The sequence below is a fragment of the Puccinia triticina genome, chromosome 11A, assembly GCF_026914185.1.
Source record: "Puccinia triticina chromosome 11A, complete sequence".
In the NCBI taxonomy this organism is placed as follows: Eukaryota; Fungi; Basidiomycota; class Pucciniomycetes; order Pucciniales; family Pucciniaceae; genus Puccinia; species Puccinia triticina.
Window position 1 is genome coordinate 76,084 of NC_070568.1, and position 24,655 is coordinate 100,738.

At 44.1% G+C, this 24,655-nt stretch overlaps 1 protein-coding gene across 1 annotated transcript; it reads left to right on the forward strand.

The window, feature by feature from the left end:
- Positions 1–20,971: 20,971 nt before the first annotated feature.
- PtA15_11A5 (uncharacterized protein) lies at positions 20,972–23,362 on the forward strand (the record flags this gene model as incomplete). The annotated part of the gene is made up of 3 exons (XM_053161525.1): positions 20,972–21,032; positions 21,131–21,277; positions 21,360–23,362. 3 exons carry the CDS (start codon positions 20,972–20,974, stop codon positions 23,360–23,362), a joined length of 2,211 nt encoding a protein of 736 aa, XP_053024873.1.
- Between the last annotated feature and the right edge of the window lie 1,293 nt (positions 23,363–24,655).

The following is a 24,655-nucleotide window of genomic DNA, read 5'->3' on the forward strand; positions in this document are numbered from 1 at the left end:
CAGTTCTTGCAGACCTCCTCCTAGACCTCAGACTTCCAGTGCTCCTAGATTCACAGGATACAGGGATACCAATCAGCCATCAGATGATTCAGAGGATTTAAATGCTCCACCACCCCGCTTTTTCAGATTCCAGTGCCAAAGGGATCACTCAACTCACTCTACCAGGTCCAACACCCACTTCTTGAACAGAGAACCAGCCATGCCAAGGTACCAGGATCCAGTCAGCAGAGGAGTTAAGATCAAACCCATGGACAAAGAGCTCTTCTTTGATGGAACCAACATGCCTGTGGAGAAGTTTATTAGAAGGTATGAAAGTGCTGGAAGAGATGATGGTGCTAACTCTAAAGAACTGGCTGGACAAATCATTGCTTTTATCAAAGGGTTGGACCTTAAGGATGAAGTGGAAGACATGTCAGGCCATGAAAACTTGTATTGGGAAACCCTGAAGAAACAGCTACTCACCAGGTTTGGAACTTCTCAGCCATTGGTCAGATATACCAGGGAGGATCTCAGGAAACTAGTCTACAAATCTGCCCAGGATGGAGGAATCAGCACCTTGGAAACCTTCAACACATTCAGAAACAAGTTTGAAACCATCACTCACTACTTGGTAAGGATGGGGTACAGTACTAGCCTGGAGGAATTCAGACACCTACTTTTGGAAACTCTTCACAAGGATCTGGATCAAAGAGTTACTAGGAGCTTGATGAGGGACAATCAAATGCTAGCCTCAAAGGATGGAGGTGATATCTTGCCAGACACTGAAACTCTTCTTACCTACATTCACCAGGAAGTTTACTCAAGATCAGTGGTCAACAGAAGGACTGAATGGAGGGCAGAAGAGAAATTCACTTTGGACAACTCACCTAGGACCTCCAAACCTACACCTGCTACTCAGGGAACTGCTCCTACTGCTTCTATTTCTCTGGACAAACAAGTGGAACTCCTTACCAAACAACTTGCATCTCTCACTGCTGGCAAAGGACTACCTCCCCACATGGACAAACCTGCTAGGACCTGGCCATTCAAATGCTATTATTGTCATCAGGAAACCCATGGAACCAACAGCTGCTCTCAACTTGCCCAGGACATGTCTAGTGGTGCTGTTATCAAGGATGGAAGAGATTACAGACTTCCAGACAAATCAGTTATTCCCTGGATTCCAAGCAGACCAATCAGAACCCCAGTGGAAGAGTACTCTAAAACTAAGCTCACATCTTCTTTTGGCCAACTAGAGGAGGACCCAGTCTATTATCAAGCCCATAGTTATGAAGCAGACCTTGGAAAGAGGACTAGAAACAACTCTAAGGATCAGGATGAAGAGGAATCAGCCAAGGCAGACAAAAGGATCAGGAAGGAGAAACAGGACCTAATGGACATGGATACAGAGGACTTACTCCACATGACACAGCCCCCTAATCCTAGTGCTTTCAAATCCCCTACTTCAAAAGGCTCCCCTCAAGTCAGATTCCAGGATAAGGACAAGGATTCAACTACTGCACCTAAGGACAAACCAATTAAGAAAACCTATTTGGAGAAGACTTTGGCCAAGGAGTACCCAGGAATTGAAGAGGAAGTGGCTAGTAGGATGTTGACTGCAGGAAAGATGGAGTTGGCTTTTGGAGAAATCTTTGCTATATCACCAGGAGTTACTGACTGTATTAGGAAGAAGATAACCAACAGAAGGGTCCCATTGGATGGTGCCAAATCAGCAAACTTCACAGACATGGAGGATGGAGAAGAACCAGCACAGGAGCAACCCACTACTCACTACTCCTGCCCCCTTGGATACATCACCATCACTATTGGAGGAGAGAAACATCAAGCACTCTTGGATACTGGTTCTATGGTCAACATTATTCCTGAAACTCTTGCACATAAACTTGGATTGGTACTCACTGCTAAATCTATGAAGCTCAAAGGAATTGGAGGCCACCTTACTGATATACCTGGAATTGCTGAAGATGTGGAGGTAACCATTGGGAAAGTAGTTAGGACAGTTCATTTCTGGGTAGCCAAAGGACCAGTTCAGATGATTATTGGAAAGCCTTTCTTGATGGATGTCTCAGCTAACATCAACTACAATGGAGCCAGAGGAGAAGCACTTTCAATCATGGATTCAGCTGGTCAGACTTTTTTGGTTCCAATCATACTCCCCAGTAATCAGAAGTGGGAAACCAGCATACCTTCCAATTCTGGACTGTTAAATTTTTTAGATTGAGACCAGGTTTTCAGTTCCCCTCTCTTACAACTGCAACCCTGGAAAACAACCAAAAGCAACAAACTGTAGTCACTCATTCAGCAAAATATAAATCAACTCTAAAAAAAATAAAACCAGTAAACCAACCAATGCCATTATCTCTCAATCCCCCATTGTCAAGGCCACCACTCTCAAGAGATCCTTACCTCACTCCTTTAAGCCCTTTTCCTCCACCATTCACTCCTACCTCCAAGATTACTCAAGAAAGGCTGGACCTCATCAATTTTGGACCTCCTGGATGGCTTTCTCCTCAAGAATATCTCCTGCTGGTATGGGTAATTGTGATTAGACAAGGTGCTTTGGCTTTTGTAGAAACAGAAAGAGGCCTTCTTAAACACACCTATGGACAGCCTTATATTATTCCAGTCATTCCTCATGAACCTTGGCAACAGAAACCAATTCCAATCCCTGCACCCATCAAAGACCAGGTTATAGAATTGGTAAGGGAAAGACTCAGCACTGGCCTCTATGAAAAATCCTTTTCCAGTTATTCCAGCCCTATATTTTGTGTAAAGAAGCAGGATGGTAAGCTCAGAATTGTACATGACCTTCAGAAACTCAACAAAGTCACCATTAAGGACGCTGGACTACCACCAAAGACAGAGGAACTCATTGAATCATTCACTGGAAGGGCTTGCTATGGACTAGGTGATATTATGGGAGGATATGATGAAAGAGAATTAGCTCCAGAATCCAGACCTTTGACCACCTTTGAAACACCCCTTGGAAGATTTCAACTTACCAGATTACCCCAAGGAGCCACCAATTCAGTTGCAGTTTACCAGGCCCAAATGATGTGGATACTCCAAGATGAATTACCTCAACATATGGGAATCTTTGTGGATGATGGAGGTATAAAAGGACCAACCTCTGACTACAATGAAGAAACTCTAAAGGACAACCCCCAGATCAGAAAATTTATCTATGAATATGCCATTACTCTGGAAAGGATTCTTTTCAGGATTGAAGAAGCTGGACTCACCATCTCTGGGAAGAAATACTCACCATCTCTGGGAAGAAATACTCACCATCTCTGGGAAGAAATTTGCTTGCTGTGTACCTGCTCTGGATCTGGTTGGCCATGTGGTTTGTAAGGAAGGCAGAAGGATATCCATCAAGAAGCTCAACAAAATTGAAACCTGGCCAACTCCCACCACTCCTTCAGATGTCAGAGGATTCCTAGGTATCTGTGTATATGTTAGAATGTTCATTAAAAATTACTCAACCATTACTGCTCCACTCAGAAGACTCACCAGGAAGGACTCCTCTTGGGATTGGACTGAAGATTGCCAGGATGCCTTTGAGGACCTTAAAAGGATTGTTGGAACTGATATCACCCTGAAGAAATTGGACTATGGACCTAATGCTGGCTTAATCAAACTCTCAGTGGACTCCAGTGTTATTGCTGCAGGTGCTGTTCTTACTCAACAGGATTCTGATGGATTGGATAGGCCTGTGTTATATGAGTCAGTAGTCTTTTCACCCAGGGAATCAAAATACTCACAATCCAAATTAGAACTCTGTGGTGTTGCCAAGATCCTCAAGAAACTTCAAACCAAACTGTGGGGCCAACATTTTCAACTCAGAGTGGATGCCCAGTGCCTTATTGGAATGATCAACAACCCTTCACTTCCCAATGCCCCTATGAACAGATGGATTGGATTTATTCAGTTATTCTCCTATGACCTTGTTCACACTCCTGGAAAAACTTTCACCTTACCTGATGGACTTTCAAGAAGGCCCCCTGATTCTGATGAAGATGACTGTCCTAGCTTTGATGAAGATGAAACCTGGATCAAACCTCACCCTGGATTTGGAACTAAACATTCTTCTTTTGGCCTGCTTCTGGGGACATCAGCTAAGTTGGGGGAGGGGGTAAGTAACTTGCAGCAAGGAATTTGGAAGCACCTCCAGGAATACCTTTCAACCATGAACAAACCTCCAGGATGCAGCAGCCTGGAATTCAAGAAAATTTTGCACAAATCAGCCAACTTCTTCCTTTCCAATGGAGTCTTGCACAGGATCAACAAACCATTCTCCCAGATAGTAGTCACCTCCTCTTCAGCTCAGAATTCCATCCTCAATTCCCTTCATGAATCCTTAGGCCACAGAGGTATTGCTGAAACCTACAGAAGGATTAAACTCAGATTTTGGTGGCCAAGTCTCAAGAGAGGTGTTACCAAGTGGGTCCAGTCTTGTGAAGCTTGCCAGAAGAGGAGTTCAAAATTGCCAATGGAACCCAAGAAACCTACAGGAGCAGCAACCATCTTTGGAAGAGTCAGTTTGGATACAGTTCACATCAAAGCTGGCAAATGGAAATACCTGGTAATTGCAAGAGATGACCTTTCTGGATGGGTAGAGGCAGTTGGACTAGAAAAGATTCAAGCAAAGAAAATCTCTCAGTGGTTCTTGGACAACTGGATCTACAGATATGGAGCCCCTTGGTCAGTCACAGTGGATGGAGGATCTGAATTTGGACAACAATTTCAAAAATCCCTTCTGGAATCTGGAATCAAAATCAAAGTCACCACCCCTTATTATCCTGAAGCAAATGGTATGGTAGAAAGAGGACATCAGGCAATTAAGGATACCTTGGTCAAGCTCTGTGGAAAAGAAGGCAAGAAGTGGAGGAATTATTTACCTTTAGTTTTATTTGCAGACAGAATTTCCACCAAAAGATCAACTGGTTACTCACCTTATGAATTAGTTCTTGGACAGCCCCCCATCTTACCCATTGACCTAGAATTGGAAACCTTCTTTGGAGTGGATTGGTCAAAGGTAGAATCAACTCAGGATCTTTTATTGGCTAGGACTCAGCAGCTTGAAAACAGGGATACCATCTTGCAGCAAGCACACCAGCAGCTTATGGATTCCAGGAAGAACTCTGTGGACTATTGGAACAAGAAGAAAACATCAAGGCAGCCACTAAAGAAAGGTCAATTAGTAGTAGTGTATAACAAATCTTTGGACTCTCAGTTTGGCAAGCTCTTTGAAAATAAATGGAATGGCCCTTACAGAATCAAAGCTCAAAACCCAGGAGGATCTTACATCTTGGAAGAATTGGATGGCACAGAATTAGCCAGAAGGTTTGCTGCAACTCATGTCAAGGAATACCACTCCAGGTAAAAACAAATAAGGAATAATCAATTCATCTCTTTTCTCTTCTCTCTTTCTCATCTTCTTACACAATAACATAACAACAAAATAAAATAAAATCTATAAACAAATCAGAAATAAATCAATATAAATCAGTCTCAAAAACACTCTCAAATAAAAATAACTAAATATAAAAATCAAAAGCTCACCTCTTCTTCTTTTATCACTACATCACCCTCTTCCATTTCACTTTTCTCCTTCTCTTTTCCCTTCTCCTTATCTAAAAATCAAAAGACATCAAAAGAAAAATTAAAGCATAACATTAGTAAAAATCCTCAATAAAGAATAAAAATAGAACTTACCCTCAGCTCTTATCCTCTCCATTTCTGCTTCTACCCTCCAACCATCTTCCTCCTCTTCCACTTGGTCCCTCACCCTTAACAACTCCAGGGCATTCTTTTCCTCAGTTTCCTCTATCATGGCATCTATTATGGAATGAGTATCCATCTAAAAATCAAAATAGAAACAGGGAAAAATATCAGTATTATAATCAATCTTCTTTCTTTTCAAATTCTTATTCATCTACATACAGAATCCACTCGACATACATGTGCAAAGGTGTCGTGAAATCGGCTATACAACCTCAGACGTGCGTTTCGTGCGGCAACCGGGTCGTCGAGGTCCTCACGAGCAAAGGCGAGGAGTCCTTGCTGGATAAAGTGGCGCAAGGCGTAGATTTCTTTGCATGAGGGCGTGGAAGTGGCGCTGGAGGCAAACATTACGGATATTGAATGCGATAACGGAACTTTTCCGTTGGCCGACGACCTGGACCTTATAGATACTCATTTTTCTTCATTTTATGACGTCACTATGGACGCCTTTACCTTTCAGAATTGTGTGGCGCGGATTCTCTTTCATTTTCTTAATGTTGACTCTGGTGTTTGACCCAGTTTAATTAAATTCTTGGAACGCTTTCACGTCATTCTTTTCGCCTATAACTTTTTTCAATCGATTGGCCAGCTTCAGGAGTCTAATTGGACAGCTCCTTGGCGTTACCTTAAGAGTATTTCATCATGTATTCATCTCCCTTCAACTCCTATGCGATGGAAACCGCGGAAAATCATAATAAAGCTTTAATCGGTCGGCCGGCTTCAAATTTAATATTGATCATTACAGTCTTCATAAATGCGATCTTGCCTTTCATTTGAACTCGATTCTGGACGATTCTATCGAGCCGTTTAGAAGTTATAACCCCTCAAAGTTTCCCTAGGATTTACGCGGCCCCGCGGGTGCCATTCATTAAACGTGTACGGCGACCTATCAGCCGAAAGGAATCTCAATATCAATCTATTCTAGTTTCATCTCCTCCTTCTTGCCTTTCAAATGAGCTCGTAATTAGAAAATTTCATCGACGGGTTTTTGAGTTATATCTGGAGGAAGTGGTCTCTTAATCTGCACGGCTTTACTACTACGCGCGCCCGCGGGTCTTGCTTGGATCTTTAACCGGCCCTACACAATCGATAATCAACCCTTAAAAATAACCAGTATATACCATTTTAATCTGCAGAATCGCCTCTTTCGAATGAACTTGGTTTCAAGAATTTTCATCGAGCCGTTCCGGAGATACAGGTCGATCAATTTCTATTTTTCTTTTTGTCATTCCGCACGCGCGCCTCCCGCTTGGAGCCCCCGCTCAGACAACTGGACCCCTCTTTCGACAGCACGCGCGCATGGACACATGTTCCATTCCTCATCTGTACAAAAATTAACGCTTTTTTTCGTAGTGGACATGGGGAAATTAAAAGGAGTCAAGTACTCAAGAATAATGGAGAAAAGGGAGAGGGAAGGAAAAAAGAATCATCATCATGGAAAAAGGAATTCATTCTGGAATCATCACTCATTTTTATCCATCCATCAATCCATCCATCCATCATGATTCCTTACCATCTAATATCAAATATGGATCATCAATCAATTGAATCCATCAATCAATCCATCCATCCATAATTATTTCTTACCATCTCATAGCAATTACTGGACAACCAACCACCACAATATTGGAATTTTCTTCATCATCTTCACCCTGTATTCTAGGAATTATTCAACCAACAAATCAATCACTCATTCATTCACCATTATAACCAATTTCTTCCAGCACATTGCAGCTCAGAAACCACCCAACTTGAGCAAGAATATTCTTTGGACAGCTTATCAACTTCTCTGGACTTCAAATTCTCTTCACTGAACTTTACATTATATACTCAGAAACTCAATTCCAAATCATTCACACCCTTCAGAAATTACAATTATCAACCTCATCAATCAATCAATCAATCATCATCAATCATTGCATTCTTCCTTAGCCTCAGTTAGGCGGGAGAATTATTCTCCAGAGTGGAAATTAGTCTAATATGTGTCTGTCTCAAGGATATTGCCTTCAGCAGAGTTAGATCTTCTTATACATTCAACCCTCATTGATAATTGGACCTTCTTTTGGATACTGGACTCTTTGGATTGGATACTGGACTATGGATACTCTGGATACATAGGACTATTGGACTTTGGATTGGACTTGGATACCTTGGACGCAGATATACTGGACTTGGTTTATACTTGGATTCTAATTGGCTTTGGACACTGGACTCTGGATTTGGACTGCTACTCAGGACTTTGGATTTCACCTTTTGGAGGAAGAACACTGGACTTTGGACTTTGGACTCTTGGACTCAACATTCTTCAACTCTTTCTGGATCACTCTTCTCTTTGGTGCATTGCCTGGGGACAGACAATAAGTTGGGGGAGGATGTGGTGCTCCATTCCAAACCATAAGTAGTATTTTATTGCTTTCTTTTACATATATTCATCATTACATTGAACATTTCCCCATAACCCTTCACAAATACCTCATTATTATTGCATATTCAGATTCTACATCAAATTTCACATATAGTCCTTCATACATAGTATACCCTTATATTCAATGGTTCAATAGTTATAGAGGATATAAGACTTACAGATAATCTACAGTCTTCATTAGTTACAATACTCAATTCATTAGTAACTTACTGGAATCATTACAGTACATCCCTTTTACATAATTACTTTCACATACTAAACCCTTTACATACATTCCTCATTATGTACTATGGCTATTGTACACATTACATCATTAGATCTGTGCTTACCTCTTTCAGTAGTGCTCATCATTACAAGTAGCTACTATGTTCTCATCACTTTTCCCCATTAGTACATTCTTTTATTCCCATAACCAGCATTCCCTTTTCAGCATTGCTCATCATTACATACTGTTACTATGTTCACATCACTCTTCCTCATTTGTACAACCTTCATTCTCATAGCCAGAACTCTTCATTGTCTGTGCTCATCCCTCCTTACTATAAGAATTGTCTTCCCCCCCCCTCACTTGTACCTGATGCAGAGAAATATATACAGAATTTATAGATAATTTTGGATACAGAAATTATAAGTTCCCCACTCTCATCAATCCTCCATCTCTCTTACCCTCAGTAGTCAGTAGTTAAAGCTCATAGTACTAGCTCCTAAGATCAAGCAGAAATCAGCCACACCTTTTCTTCTTTTTTTCTTAGTGTTACTCTCATCCCCTCAGCATTAGTCAGGAAGGCAGCCTCATCAGCACCCTTGCATAGCTTACATTAGTACTAGTGTTGCTATCCATTTACCTTCCAAGCTCTATTCTCCCCTTTGAGCAGTTCCACACCGTGGAACCCTTCCAAGAAATCAAATACTCAAACTTACCTTTCTTAAGAGAACAAACATCCAAAATAGCCCTAAGTACCGACCAATCAACCACCTCAGCATCACTGTAATACTTTTCCTTTATTCCATCCAATACGCCACGATCTATAATACTATTGGGTTGAACGTATCTAACTATCAGTGAAACATTAAAAACTGGATGTAATTTCGGATATTCTTTTTCTAAATCCAACTCTACCGCGTTCAAACCTATCATTTTCTTCACCCGAAATGGACCAATGTAATGATAATCCAGCTTTGAATTCAACCTCCTTGATTGTATAAATTTTCGCAAAAGTAAAACATACTCTCCTTCTACAAATACCGGTGCCAGCTTCTCACCCGCATTATAATACCAAGATTGTTTCTTCCGCGCCAACACCAAACACTCCATCGCTTTTTCCTGCGTTGTGGTACGCAAAATGTGAAAAATCAAAAGTTTTTCTCATGTACATACAGAAGGCCTCAAGATACCATCAACTGGACACCATAAATGGACTCCATGGCTAAATTGACCCCTATTCCCCACTGGAAGCATCACTGGAGCCCCACTACACTGGAAGTTAGACCCTCTGGACAACCTGTAGCACCCAGTCAACCACCTGTCAGGCGCCCCAAGTCACATTCCCCGCACCATTGTATCCCCACTACATATATTGGTTTGGTGTTGTTTGTTATGTACATGACATCATGCAGCACTGCCCCTGCAGGCTGTGCCCCTTCAACTGAATGGTTCCCCGCATTCTAGTTCCTTCTAACTCCACTTTGTTTGGTCTTATTACATCACCTGATCATTCCCTGCACAGCTTATGCACCCCTTGCATAAATTATGACATCATCTGGCACAGCCCCTCATCATGTATGCACCCCTTGCATAAATTGTACACAGCCACTCCCTCTTAACTCCCTCATGTTGTACAGTCCAGGCCAGCTAGAATACCTCACTCAGGGGCTGCCCTGGAGCCAAAATCCCTCACATTTGTCTATATAAGGAGCTCTCTTCCCCCCCATTTGTAGTTCCTCAGTTTATTACTCATCAAGTTTTATACTCACCCATCACCCAAAACACTTACGTACCCACTCAACCCTCTTACTTACATATAACAACCCTTACATACTGAATAACAACCTTTTTACACTGTGTCACAAAAAACTTATCTTGAGCTAACCACTCCTATCACTTATTAAAACTTGCCAAGCTTACCTTGGTGGGTCTTGTAGCTGGTAGTATAGAAGGGCAGAGCTTGCACCTCCTTCATCCCCTTCTCCATTCAGCAAAAGGGTTTCACAACCACTTTTGAGTCTTACAGCGTCAATTGCAAATCTAAAACAAATTCATCTAAATCTTTACGGCCCACAGATTCAGTCATAATATTGAACTTTGGATGATGTCCGTAAGAAAAGAAAAAAGGAGAAACTCCCAGACTTGCCGAATCCAAGTTGTTTATTGAGAATTCTGCCATGTCTAAACATTTATCCCAATTGTCCTGATAATAAGAACAAAAATGACGCAAGTAGTCTTCTAATACCTGATTCATTCGTTCTGTTTGACCATCCGTCTGCGGATGATAAGCAGTCAACAAACCTGATTGTATATTTAAAGAATTCATCAAAGATTTCCAAAACTCGCTTACAAAAGTAGCGCCCCGATCCGAAATAATCTTGTCAGGTAAACCATGCAACTTGAATATATGTTTCCTAAATAAACTTGCCAAAACCGCAGATGACAATGCTTCTTTACAAGGGATAAAGTGCGTCAGTTTGCTCAATAGATCAATCACCACCAGAATGGAATCAAACCCAGCTGAAATAGGCAACTCTGTAATCAAATCCATTCCGATCATGCTCCACGGCTTGGGTCCGGGAACTAAAGAAACTAATTCTCCCGATTTAGCTTGCCTGCGCGCCTTTACTCGCTGACAGGAATCACAAGACTTTACATAATCTGAAACCATTCGTCCTATACCCGGCCAAGAAAACGTACGCAGTAAGGTTGACAGAGTACGCGCTACGCCGGGGTGACCCACTGTTGGCGCATCGTGATACATCTTAATCAGCTTTACCCTCAACGTACCTGGAACTAAGAGCCTGTCCCTGTGAAACTTCAAACCATCGATAATCTTTACGACCTTTCCTAGCAAATCTTGATCAGTATAATTTTGCGCAAAATAACTTAATAACAATTGATTTGGTTGTTGAAAAGCCAAATCATGAATACCATGAAAACCTACCGACTCCGAGGGAATTATCTCATCCACACGTTCCATTGGTACCATCTTGTCCACAATTGATTTAGCCTCCGGAATATCCGATTGCAATCCCACAAAATTCTCCCGCCTACTCGGACCGTCTGCGGGGTTCAACTTTCCTGCAATATGATAGATCAACATGTTGAAATTGTCTAATGCCAAAGCCCACCAAGCTTGTTTAGGAGAAAGATATTTAGCAGTCTTAAAATACAATAGATTAGAATGATCTGAAAAAACCTTCACCGGTTCCACTGTTCCCATTAACCACACTTGCCATTCTTCACAAGCCTCGACAATTGCCAACAATTCTAAATCAAAAATCATCCAAGAGCGCTCTCTATCCGTCAACTTCCTTGAAAAGTAACTTACCGGCAATAGCCTCCCTTGACCATCTGGTTGGCTTAAAACCGCCGCAATGGCAAACCCGGAACTATCCACGTGTACATAACGCGGTTTGTCAAAATCAAAATGAACTAACAACGGCTCATTAACGAACAAAGACTTTAATTTCACAAAGGCTCTTACAGACAATTCCGTTTTCCAACCCACAGCGTTACCCACATCGCCCTTAGTCAAAGAAGTCAATGGGCCCGCCACATCCGAAAAACCCGGAATGAATTTCCTGTAAAAATTCGTAAACCCTAGAAATTTTCAAAGTTCTTTCAGATTAGACGGGTAGGGCCACTCATTTATTGTATCTAACTTCTTTGAATTCATCTTCAACCCCTCCTGAGTAATATCAAAACCTAGGAAGGTGACCTTATCGCAAAAGAACTCACACTTATGCAAAGATGCCTTCAAAGAATATTCTCTTAGCTTCGCCAGAATATTCCTGAGATCGGCCAAATGTGAAACCTCATCCCAAGAGAAAATTAAAATGTCATCAATATACACGAAACAACAGACATCCAAGTACTCACGCAATACATGCTGTATAAACCTCTGAAAGGTTGCAGGTGTGTTCGCCAAACCAAACGGCATAACTTGGTACTCGTACAAACCCCAGGGAGTCCGAAACACCGTCTTCCACTCATGTCCCGGCGCCACCCGCAAAAGATTAAAGGCTGCTTTCAAATCTATTTTCAATAAAAACTTACACCCGTGTAAATTATTCAACAAATGTGAAATTACCGGCAGTGGATATGAATCCCGCACCGTCATACTATTCAGCAACCTATAGTCCACACAAGGGCGGTCAGCCTTGCCATCTACCTTCACATAAAAAATCGGCGCCGCAGCCGGGGATGAAGAAACCTTAATGAATCCTTTCTTCAAATTATCATCAATGTAATCTTTCAAAGCGTCTCTCTCACTATGTAATCTTTCAAAGCGTCCTTACTCAGGTTGTACATTTTCCCAAATGGTGGAATAGCATTGTCCTTAAGATTTACTTCGCAATCAAAACCTAAACAGTGAGGAGGAAGGGAAGCCAAACTATCCGTAACAAACACATCAGAGAACTCTTTCAACAAGCAACTACCTGGTCCTTCATCAATTGTAGAATTAAAAGAAAGACAACCATTTATAACAATATCGTTATCCTTTCCCCCAACAAAAGTATTTGTATCCCTAAGCCAAGTGCTCCCCAAGATAACACAAGAAGAAGATAAACACGTTATATTCAATCGAACCTGCGATTGTAAAAATTTTCTGTCCAGAATCGGCACCAAAAGAAAAACTTCCACGTAGGAAGTCACATTGCCAGAAACCGCAGTCGACCCATCAAAAGACCTTATTGACAACGGCTGAGGAAGTCAATGAATTTCTAAACTCTGTGAAATTGCAAAAGATTCATCAATAAACGAATTAGAAGCTCCAGAATCGACTAATACGGAAACATCCACTGTAGAATTATTTCCGAGTATCATCTTCCCGTCAAAAGTAGGGCGATTACTCAACGGAGAAACTTTTACATGATGAAATGGCTTACATTCATCATGTTCCTCCTTGCTTAATTCACGGTTGAATAATAATCCAGCCACAGTGAGAGTTTCATTAGAGATCGAGTCCACATAACGAACCCCCCCATACTCCACCCCAGGAGTTTGATTCATTGAAATTAATAGAAGGAGCCGAAGTCGACTCACTAGGAACCGATTGATTTCTTTTCTTCAAAACCGGTTCATCAATGACCTCCAAATTTGATTCTCTTTTCTTTCCCCTGTCAGAGTAGCGGGGTCGGCTAGAATCCGAACGACTCCTGTCTTCACGCAAAGAGCCTCCCCAGCTCTTCCAAACCGCCAAAATGGCGTCCTTTTTTAACCAATCGTCCTCCGGAATAGTGCAACCTCGTTTCTTGTAATGTTCTTCATCAAAGTTATTTGCGCAGCGAATACAAATCCCACGCCTGCGAGCCTCTTCTCTCCAAAGTGGATAAGTGAATCCCGCTTCCGCCGACATGACATCGATATCCATCAGAACCTGCTGATTATTCTTCAGAGGATTGCGACGGACGCCGCCGGCGGGACTGCGACTCGGTATTCAATTTGGGGTGCAGGAGCTGATCGTCGATGATTCAAAGAAGCTACTTCCCCCGCGTCCGGAGCCAATTCCACCGCACGGTCTTGCTTAGCTTCCAAAGTTTTGATGGTCGACCAACCCCCACGAATAACTCCGCACTCATGAATTTTAGGATTAACTGCAGCTTGATAAAGAGCTACCAAGGTTGAGTCAGAATAATCAACCAGATGTAAATACGAATTAAACTCAATGTTGAAATCAATGATCGACTTTGATCCTTGGCAAAGAGCGGCCAGCTTTTCTTGAGCTTCTTCTTTCTCTCTATGATTCGAGAAAACCGATTCCAAACATTGAAGAAATGATTCCGCAGATTCCAGATCCTTGACAACAAAGTCGGCCAAGGAAGACGCTCTTGCTGTTGGCAGACCCAACGCTTCCGCATTCTTCTTCAAGAGTCCCCGCCACCAGTTGTAAGAAGGACAATCGTCCCCCAAATTCCCCGACAGAGCGCGAGAGTACGAAGCAATCCAAAGAATCTTCTGTCGTTCCGAAGAAAAGTGATCATGGAACTGCGCAAACGTGTCTCTCATCTTAGAGCAAAATCTGTAAGTTTCTTTTATATTTCCCGAAAAATAGATGTGTGAAAAATGAGGAGGTTGGGGATGAAAACCTGATGAATGTCGAGTCGTCGAATCTTCCAAATTCGAAAGACGTGAATTGGTCGAATTTGAAGCTGTATCAATAGCGTTACGAACTTGAAGAAACTCTTGAGCATAATGAGTTTTCATCCGAGTGAAATCATTAGCAAAAACCAGTAATTGAGATAAATCTTTGATAGTTTCATCATTACGTCGGATAGTTTCTTTGTTTCTTCTTGCCTGAACTTGAAGCGAAGCAATAGCTTGAGAATTCGCCAAAATTGTTTGATCGCGATCCGGAACACTGTTGACGTCCAATCCCGCAATGAGTCCCGAAACCGCGTCTTCTTGTCCTCTAGGCAAAGAACTGCCCCCCGTGAAAGTTCGATCACCCGTATGAAGCGGAGTGGGAGAATTGGAAATGGGAAGAGATTCAATCGGTCGCGGTTCGAAATTCGCCGGAACTGGACCCAAAGGAGGGAGCAATCACTGAGCTGTATCAGAAACCATGACATTCGGCAAAGGGCTCTGCAAAGGAGTAATAAATTGTTGAGTGCCCTGATGAAAAAAAGTATTCGGGTTGGGAGAAAAGGAATCCGGTAAGGAAGATTGCGGATTAGGGGAGGCAGGAAGCGACATGCGCAACGGAAGGGCTGGAGAGGAGTTGTCGGACATTTTGCGGAATGTTGAGGAAGAAGATTGAATGTCGAAAGTAGTCAATGACGAATAGAATAGAGGATGAAGATCGATAACTTTATGTCAATGAATGCGTAAAATAGATGGGAATCAGGGAGCTTGAGTGTGAGGTTGAGGATCGGCAATAGTATGTCGATAATTTTGTCGAGAATGTATAGTTGAGAAGAAATGAGATTGATAAGCGAAGCGATTGATAATTGATAATGTTCCGAAACTCTATATGGTAAAAAATCTAAGATGATGATTGGTTTAACTTGAAAATCCGAATTCGCCAAATATTTGAGAAAAGATCGCGATATAATTGTGAGGGACCCCCTACTACTCTTACTTCTTAAACGGTTCTGAATAATCTCAAGAGAGAATATCACCTATGTTCAGATGTAGTAAAGGTAGTTTATCTTCGAACGAAGATAAACTCTTGAAAGGGATTATAGAATAAGGGTTTTATTTATAAGGGTTTTTAGGATAATGATGATAATGAACAAAGATATCGCAATGAGAGAAAAAGGAAAGAGGAAGGGAACTCGCAAGACAACAAAGTAATTAACAACGTGATCAGATCCCTACAACAAAACAAAAAGATAATAACAAAACCTAAATGTTTATTAAAAACCAATAGCGGTTCGCTACACGATTCCGTATAATTATGTAACCAAGTCAGTACAAAACTGAAAACGTTACAGATCTCACACAGTTTTCTGTACAAATCGTGTCACGGGTGACGCATCTATTTTGCTCAGCATTGCCAGAATAGATTATCTATGTCCAGTGGTAACAACAAAGGTACTCGGAACTTTTGCTCCAGCCCGGAGGGGTCTCCTCTTGAGAGTCCGTCCGCCTTGTTTTCCGCCAAGGTGACTCTTTTCGCCACTATATCAACCTGGAGTTTGACCAGGAGGTCCTGTATGAATTTCCACTCTTTGTTGACGTGGAAATCTTGTGAGCGTCTGTTTTTGATGGCTGCCTCGGTGGTGGTGTTGTCTGTCCAGACAATGAAGGTTTTGCCTTCACGCACACCTAGTTTCTGTAGCATACAGAGGCCCACGCGGATTGCCACTGTTTCAACCCAGGTGATGTTCTGTCTCGGTTCGCAGTTTCCCTGCCAGCCGTCAGCCAGCCTGAGTTGGGTCCAGTGTCGGCCAATTATCACGCCTATGCCATAACTGGTCGACGCGTCTCCCACCCACCCAATCTCAGTAGGTTCTGGGTTCGGGATAATCCTGGTTTCTTCGAATGAACAGAGGGTTATCATCCAGCGTCCGAGGTCCTCGGCGACGGTCGTAGTGACCGGTCTCTTCGCCTTCTTGTTCCTCCAACTCTTCAGCCAAGCGTAAAGTCCGCATAGGTAACACCTTAATTGGGGTAAGAGGTAGGAAACGTGGTTGAGCCTGCCGGCCAGGACCTTGACTTGGTTATAGAAAAACTTCTTCTTTGGGGTTTGGAACTCCCGGATCTTAGTTATCCGTTCTTGAAGCTTTCCGGTTGGGAGGTGCACTGTCTTCCTTGTCCCGTTCCAAATAAACCCAATGAAATTTTGTTCTTCTGCAAAGTTACAGAATTTTTCTTTGTTAGTCTTGACGCCCAACTGCGTGGATTGTTCGACCACGTCTCTCATGTCCACCGCGGAGTTGACTTCTTTGACGAATAGGTTGTCGTCTACCCAACAAAATATCTTTGTGATATCGAATTCTTTGGTCATTAGCAACTTCCAGGCGTCTGCGGGCCTTCCGAACAAGCCGCATCCGGCTACACCCCCGAAGGTGATCCTGGTGTCAACGTAGAGCCTGTTCTCAAAATCCTGGACTAACAGGTACGGCCACTGATCTGTTGCCATTGGGATTTGGCGATATGCCTTTTCCCAATCAAACAAGGCTAGCAGGCACGGTGCTGTTCTGCTTCTGAAGAAGCTTGCGACTTCGTTGAAATCGTCCCACGTTGTTGGGAAGTTGTCCGCATCGACAAATGAATTTACCAAGGGTATTATCGGATCATTTCGCGGGTAAGATAGATCATTGATTGGTCGGAGGGAGCCGTCTCCGTTGATCACTGCCCCTAAGGGGTTTGATCTAAAGAAAGGAAAGTGTTCATGCACCTCCTTGTGGGTGTATGGGCCATACATCCTTTTCGCCTTGGCTTCCCGTTGGATAGAAGCCTTGATCTTCTCTCTGGCAAGTAGTGCCGATGCGTGGTTTGGTGGCGTGAAGTGGTCCAACCCTTCGACGGTATGCTCAGGAATCCCTTGTGGGAACCCATCTTTGAAGCCTGCCAGTACGTCTCGAAATTCAGGTAGCAAACCTGCCCTCGCCAGGGCTTCCTCCCACTCTGGGATGTTCATTTCGCACCTTACTTCTACTGGCCACGGCCTTTCTAGTGGTTGCGCGTTTTTGTTTGGGAAAACATCTGGGTTGGGTTCAAATTTGGTCTGTTCCGCATCTATATGACTATTTACAGAGCTTCAAAGATGCAGAGGAAAACAATTATATATTAGAGAAAAATTCTTCTGGGCCTTGTGTTCTCCGATCTTGGATGTCTCAGGTGGTTTTCCTGTTTGTCAGGAGAGAGTGTTACCAGCCTCAGGATCGATCCACTAACGGAGCTCTGGACTAATGAGAGTCGGGTATGAATCACGGGAAAACCACTTACGGGTTGCTATCTTGCCCCTTTGGGTTGGCGTTATTCGACCCGTTCCCGGCTGCAGCTTTCTGCTCCTTGTGCTTAGGGTTGAAATTCTTCCCTTTGTAGCCACCGCTCTTGTGGCCTTTGTACCCGGAGTTTTTGCCTTTGTCTGAAGGCCTTCTGAATGGTTTGTAGCTGTTTCCTTTGTCCGGTTTCTTCGCCCCCGTCAGAGGGTCCCACCCCGCCCTGGTGCCGTTTTTGGCGTAAGGGTTGTCAGTCATTCCGATCTCGCCAAAGTTGCGGGCGTCGGAGTAGGTCTCTTCGGCAATGTCCTGCCTGTACACTGATATGTCCGCTACGGATGGTCTGCCGTTCACCATGACTCGGTGGGCAAAAACTGTCAACCTGACGTTCACGTCGTACCTGAGTGCCGCCATAAAACCATGTCTGGCCAGGATCCGATCGCAGTGTCCCTTGTGGATCAGGACCCACCCCGCGAATGTCCTAAATTGGTAGACATCCCGCAGCGCCACGTAGGAACCTTGATGGTTTGTGGTCCATTCACTAAAAGTCTGGGTCCATTCCGATGGGTATGGTAGCCCGGTGTAGCGGTTGCGATTCTCGGAACTGCTATGTAGGTTTGCATGTTAGCTATTTGGTTTCTGGCGTGTACATCCTGGATTATCTGACCTGGAATCATCATTTTTAGGTCTTTTCTCCGCGTAGTGGAGTATTGCTTGGTCCTGCCACATCTTATTGAAAATCGTCAACGGAATCGGGGCCTGCAGCTCCTTCAGGTTCCTGTCGAAGTACGGCGTGAAGCCAACGTCCTTGTGGGTGTTTATTTTGTTGACCGCTGCAGGAATGGTAGTGTCAGAAACCTTGCTTTGGTTTGGGCATTGGTATAGTAATGCTTACCAAATTCCAGCTCTCCCTCTTGCAACACTACGACTTCTTTCTGCTCGTGTTGTGCTTCAGGTATCTCCGCTGATTGACCCAACAGTTCCACCAACTCGTTGCGGCTGTGTTTGGCAGGAATCACCTTGGGCTCGAGTTTGTCGTCAGGGATAGAAATACTTCCCAAAGGATCTTGGTGTTTTCTTTCTCTCCTGCTTTGGTGGCTGCCATTGCTTCTGCCATGATGGTGGCTCTGTCGTTGGCGCAATCGCTCCTGACTGTCGGCCGGCCTTTCTCTTTGGTGGCTGTCCCTGTTTTTTTTTTTTTTTCTTTTTTTTTGGATTAGCCTACGGTCTTTGTTAGATGGTTATTGTAAACTGGCATCTGCGTACCGCTTTTGTCCCCTAACAAGGAAATCGTTTCCACTAAGCTATCTGCGGGCTTTTGGGTGTTACCTTTCCCTTTTGCCGAAGTACTGGCAGTTGGAGATTTGGTATCCTCGCTATCTGGAACCACTCCTATCTTGGCGGTGCTCCTAGTTTGGACGCCGCTCTTCTTTGGGTGTTGTCCTTTTGCCGCGGCTTTTGCCTGGCTTCCCAATCCGCCTTCGAGCGGTCTGGTATCCCCCCCTTGCTCCTGAGAGGCTGGGTTTGGGTTTCCGACGCTGGCCTCAGCTTGAGCACCCGCTACCGTTGGTGCTTCGTCCGAGGGTTGTGCAGCGCCTGAGGCGGCTGCCCTAACCTGGTTTGCAAGCTGGTAGAGTCTGTTGGCCATTCTCGTTTCTGGTGTGATTTCTTGAGGTAGGATTTCTGGAAGAAGGACTATTTAACTCGAAGAGGATTTTTAATTTAAGAAGTGTGGTTTTGATTTTGCTGAAAAAGAAGGGAAAGTGACTGTCAAGGAATGGATGCTCGCAAGCAATGGGAGGCGAGAGAGCTGGGGAGCCATGTGCAGGGTCTAACACCCTGCCTTTTATGTCTTCCTTTGCTCTGCCTTGCCCCATCGGAGTAGGCCTTGGGCCGCCGGCCTTGCGACGTGTCGCGTGGCTACTGGCGCCTCTATCATTGTAGGTACTGCCGTTCAGACTATAGGGGTCGCCATGGCGTTAGTCCCCAAGTCAACCCATGGCTTCTTCCTTCTAGGAAGATCCTTCCTTCTAGTAGGAGGGGGCGCCCGGGGAGGCGCTGGGGATGTGTCCCAAGGCTTGTTGCTATGGTGGGGCCCATGGACCATGGGACTTCGCTGCGCTATGCTGCGCTCCAGTTCCCTCCCATGACTAGGGGTGAAATTGGCCGTAGAATCCATTTCTGGGGTCCATTCAATGGTATCTTGAGGCCTGGTATGAGTAATTGTGGCGTAGAAAAAACTTTTTTATTTTTCCACTTTTCCGTCTACCACACTGCACCGGGCGCTAAGTTAGCCCGGATTAGGGCACTTAGTTCAACCCCGCAACCGCATTGGGTTGGATCAACCGGGGATCAACTTGACCTGGAGCTTGGTTTGGAGCTAGTGGGGTATAAATCTAGCCCCCACTAGTCCTTGGACTAACCTCTAAAATACATATGCATCATGCTCAATGGCATGAACTCTATGTATTTAGGTGCCAAACACATACCATACAGGCACCTAATCACATAATCTCTGACAGCCTTGGACCTCCCAATCTACACCGACACGGTTGGCCACTTGGATTTGTAGAGTTTATGGGTTAACAACATAGCAAACTTTGTTTAGATCTACATCTATGTTTCTATCTTCTCATCTATTTTTTCTCATCTACGTTTTCTCTTTATCATATCCCAGTAGTCCATAACTTTGTGTATATATAGTCTAACCCGCGGCTGGTTGATGATTCCCTCATCTCTCTTACACTCATCAACCAGTTGCGGACATTAACCGATATGTCCTGTTTCTTTATAGGTCTGTTTCTCTTTATCTCTTTTATCATATCTGTTTCCTTGTATTTCCATTTTCCTCTCATATGCAATTATATCTCTCTTACACTCATCAACCAGTCGCGGACATTAACCAATTTGTCCTGTTTCTTTATAGGATTAGCCTACTCCAACCGTAATCCGAGCTAGTTAGTCCAGACTAACGGGCGCGGGACTTAGCTAAGTTCAGGGTCGCGGCGACCATCCGGGTGCGTCCCCGATTGGTCGCCGGCCCGCTGTGTACGTAGTCCGGGCCCGGGCAGGCGGGACGCGGTGTGCGAGGCAGCCTGCTCATAACATGTATCTGCTGTCTCTTTCTTCCCCCCCCAAACCACGATCTTGCTCAGGATGAGGCCCCAACAGCACAGACAAGGCTCCACCCAGGCCAAAGGCAAAGGAAGAGAAATAGGTGAGCTTGATATTGTGCTTGTTTCAACCAGCCAATGTCCCCATGATGACTCTTGGTCAGTGGAGCTAATCGGAAATGTTTTGCACGCTTTTATCAAGATCATACTGATGTTCTTGCCCAACTGAATAAGCTTCTGGAGAGCCTCCTGATACCGATTTCCCTACCCGATCTAACCGTCGCGACACCGTCTCTTCTATTGGCCGTTCTTGAAAGTATTCTCGAGCGGCGCTTCTTGGCGTTGAATGGTATTCATCAAACCCTATTCACCTTTTCGATTCAACCAAGTTGACCGTTCTTTCCTCGTTTTTCTTTTCCTAAAATACATAGATCCCAGTCGTACCTCAAAGTCTCCCCATTCCCGTTCAAGATGTTTAAAAGCAACGATTAAGGTGCTTGCTCAGACTTTGGAGCTCGATATCGATCGCTGGTCTCTCAATTCTATCGATTTTCCTGGGCTCGTTCAGGGAGACATGAATGAAACGGCCAAACTCATTGAAGGGCTCCTGAAATTATCCAGACAGCCCAACAATTCAGCCCTGTACAATCACAAAGGCACTACCCATCAGGGGATGCCCCGCCAGCAGCTGAACGAGAAGATAAACTCCAACAAGCCCGCTTTCGAAAATCACGAGCCGGGATCCAAGCGTATTCCCACTGTAAGAATCGGCTGGCCGACTGAAATCGCCTCTCTTCACTCTAGCTCGTCCTCTCTTTCCATCGAACCCAGCAACATTCCCTTTGACGGACTTTTTTCGCCGGTTGGACCCCCCTTGGATCAATCTTCTCTGAAACTCGACTCTAGTGCATCCTTAACCACCTCGAGCAATCGCCGCCTCAATGAATCGCTCAATTCCCAGCGAAACAATGAAGTTCCACTCTCAGGGCAAATATCCAACCCACCAACCTTAAGGAATCTCCTCGGACCACTGCATGCTCAAATGATAAGCTCCAAACGACCCCACACTCCTCGTACTGCTCACAGGGTCATGGTCAACAAACTACGCAACGAAGGCGCACAGGAAGACACGGAAGAACAGACTTTAAACCATGATACTGATGGTTCGATGTCAGCCAAAACCGAGACCGAAGAGAACGAAGGTAGCTTGGTTGGAGAGTCGCGGTACCAGTACAACAAAGGTTTAAGTATGATGACGCTCGATGGAATTGAGGCCGATGATCCGTTTGTCTCCATGGAAACTCGCCGAGCCCTAGAAAGTCAAATTCTGCAGAATCAGACCAATTTTAGTTTCGACCTGACTCAATTAGCCGTGGCTGGTGACGAAAGCTTCAATACATCTCCCCAGTCGTTTAAAAACACATCTTGTGATCTTGAGTGGAAACAAGCGTCGGAATCAATGAGCCGCACCTCGTCGAGGTCTTCCCCTTCTGTGATCAGTAGCCACTCGCTCAACTCTTATGATCTTGCAAGCAACCACGAAAGTTCTTGGGGCCAATCCTCCCAAGGACATCATCATCATCACCATCACCATCAAGATCAGAGCTATGTGCAATCGGCCCGGCCGCTACGGAAAGCACGTGAGCAAGCTCCCGGACATCTTTTTGGCTTTGGTGGTTCTGTTGGATCAAGTTTTGAAGATGACCACGTCATCGAGTACGCAGATTGCGGCTTTGGACGACCCACCAATTCGATAAAGACGCGGTCGAGGGACCAATCTCTTCAAGTTCCCTATCCCACATCCATCCCGCTTCCAGCATCACCGACCGAGGGTAATCTCAGCTCCTCACAGCATCGCCAGGTTTTATTAGCATCAGAAGGAGTCAAATTGGATTTAGTGGTCTCAGATGTTACGAGCTATGAGCAGCAAAAACACGATCAGTTGAATATCGAGGGCTGGGACTGGATGGATCTCAGTAAGCTAGCCCAAGAATCAGAGAACCTTCAGCAGTTGGGCCCTACTATCACCCCCGATGATCACAAAGCCAAGACCCTCACCAATCTACACTCACGGAAGTTAGAATTACTGAAACTCATCAGTCAGGCTTATAATCAACACCAAAGCTGCAATCGTTCAAATCATCCATCAATTGAAGGGACCGAAGCCGATAAATCAAAGATTTGTCGAGCTGATAAACAGGAAGAAAACATTAGAATTCGAGTCACCAGAAAACCGATCGAGGCCGGTGTCATTCACCATTTTGATCGACCCGGGAACGAGTTCGTTGTCCTCAACAAATCTTGGCTTGTCCGTCCCACAGATACTTCACATTCCTCTGGTAGTCGTGATTTCTGCTTCGGTTACAATGTTATTGATGCTGAGGGTGATCAATACCTTGATAATCGAGACGACCTTATTGACGATCTCATTTAAGAGCACAAACCAAGCATCTTTTTTATAATTCCCTGTATTCCTACGCGTCTTTGGTTCTATCTATTCTTGCTTTTTGAACTGCATCGTTTATATATACTACGGTTTTCGAGCGGCTTCGCAGCCCCGTGCCCCGTGTAAATTGGCATGGGCCCATGATACAACATTCACACTGCATTGTGTCACATGAAATAGAGTGCCCCATCATCAATTTCTTCACTGCATAACACACTGCTCAGACAAACTTAACGAAGTCCCTCGAGACTGTCAGGTTCTGGAACAAAGCGCTGAACGCTTTCTATCCTGTAAGTTCCACTCACGGAAGATTCAGAGCTGTTGACACAACACAAAACCAGCCTCACTTCCCAAATTGACTCTGTGTATTGCATACACTGTTTACCGCAGCTTTGGCAGGCAATGTTTCAGCCTCTAACCCTGCTACTTGGCCAGGTGCGGCGCTTATTGATCCTGAACCCTGAAACCCTCAGCGAGAAGGGAAACCCGATTCGTGGGATCCGTAACCAGTCAGTATTCTGACATGTGCCTATAAAAGGAATCGCCTCTCCCTCAAAGCTGACTTTTTCTTCACGCACTACTCCATCCTCTCATCTCGGCAGTCTTTAAAACTCTGCCCATCAAATCACTGTTCAACTTTAAAACCTTGTCAAACGCACAAACATTACAATACACCTAAACACTATAAAACCAAAAAAGAAAAAACAAGCTCCTTTCGCCTCCTTTACTCCGTTGCTTATCACACAAATCTTGTCTTTCTCTTCAGAAATAATTCTACTTCGCTGGACCTAATTCCCTGTCCATCCAACTCACAATTCTATATCCTTTACGACATCGCATTGTTATTATCTCAGACCCTTTTTGTTCTATTCACAAACCACTTCTTCACTCTACTTTTTCTTCTTCCAAAAACACACCGAGGATTCTTTCTCTCAAAACCTTACTTTTTTCATTGCCATCTCTGCGCATCCTACCGTTGTCAATACCCTTGCTCTTAGGTAAGAGCCAAGGCCACTTCTTTGTCTCCTATTGTCTTTCTGTTCTCGAGTATGATCCTGATAAGAAATAAATGCTCTTAGTTCTTCTGATTCTCACAGATTTACAGTCTCAAAGCAACTACCGACCAACCTCTCAATCACCAAGAACCAACAAGAGCAAGGACGACCATGTCTTCCAACAAAGAAGAACTCTCAACGCTGCCGATGCTTGTGGGAAACAGCAACTACCTTTCTCTCAAAACCTTACTTTTTTCATTGCCATCTCTGCGCATCCTACCGTTGT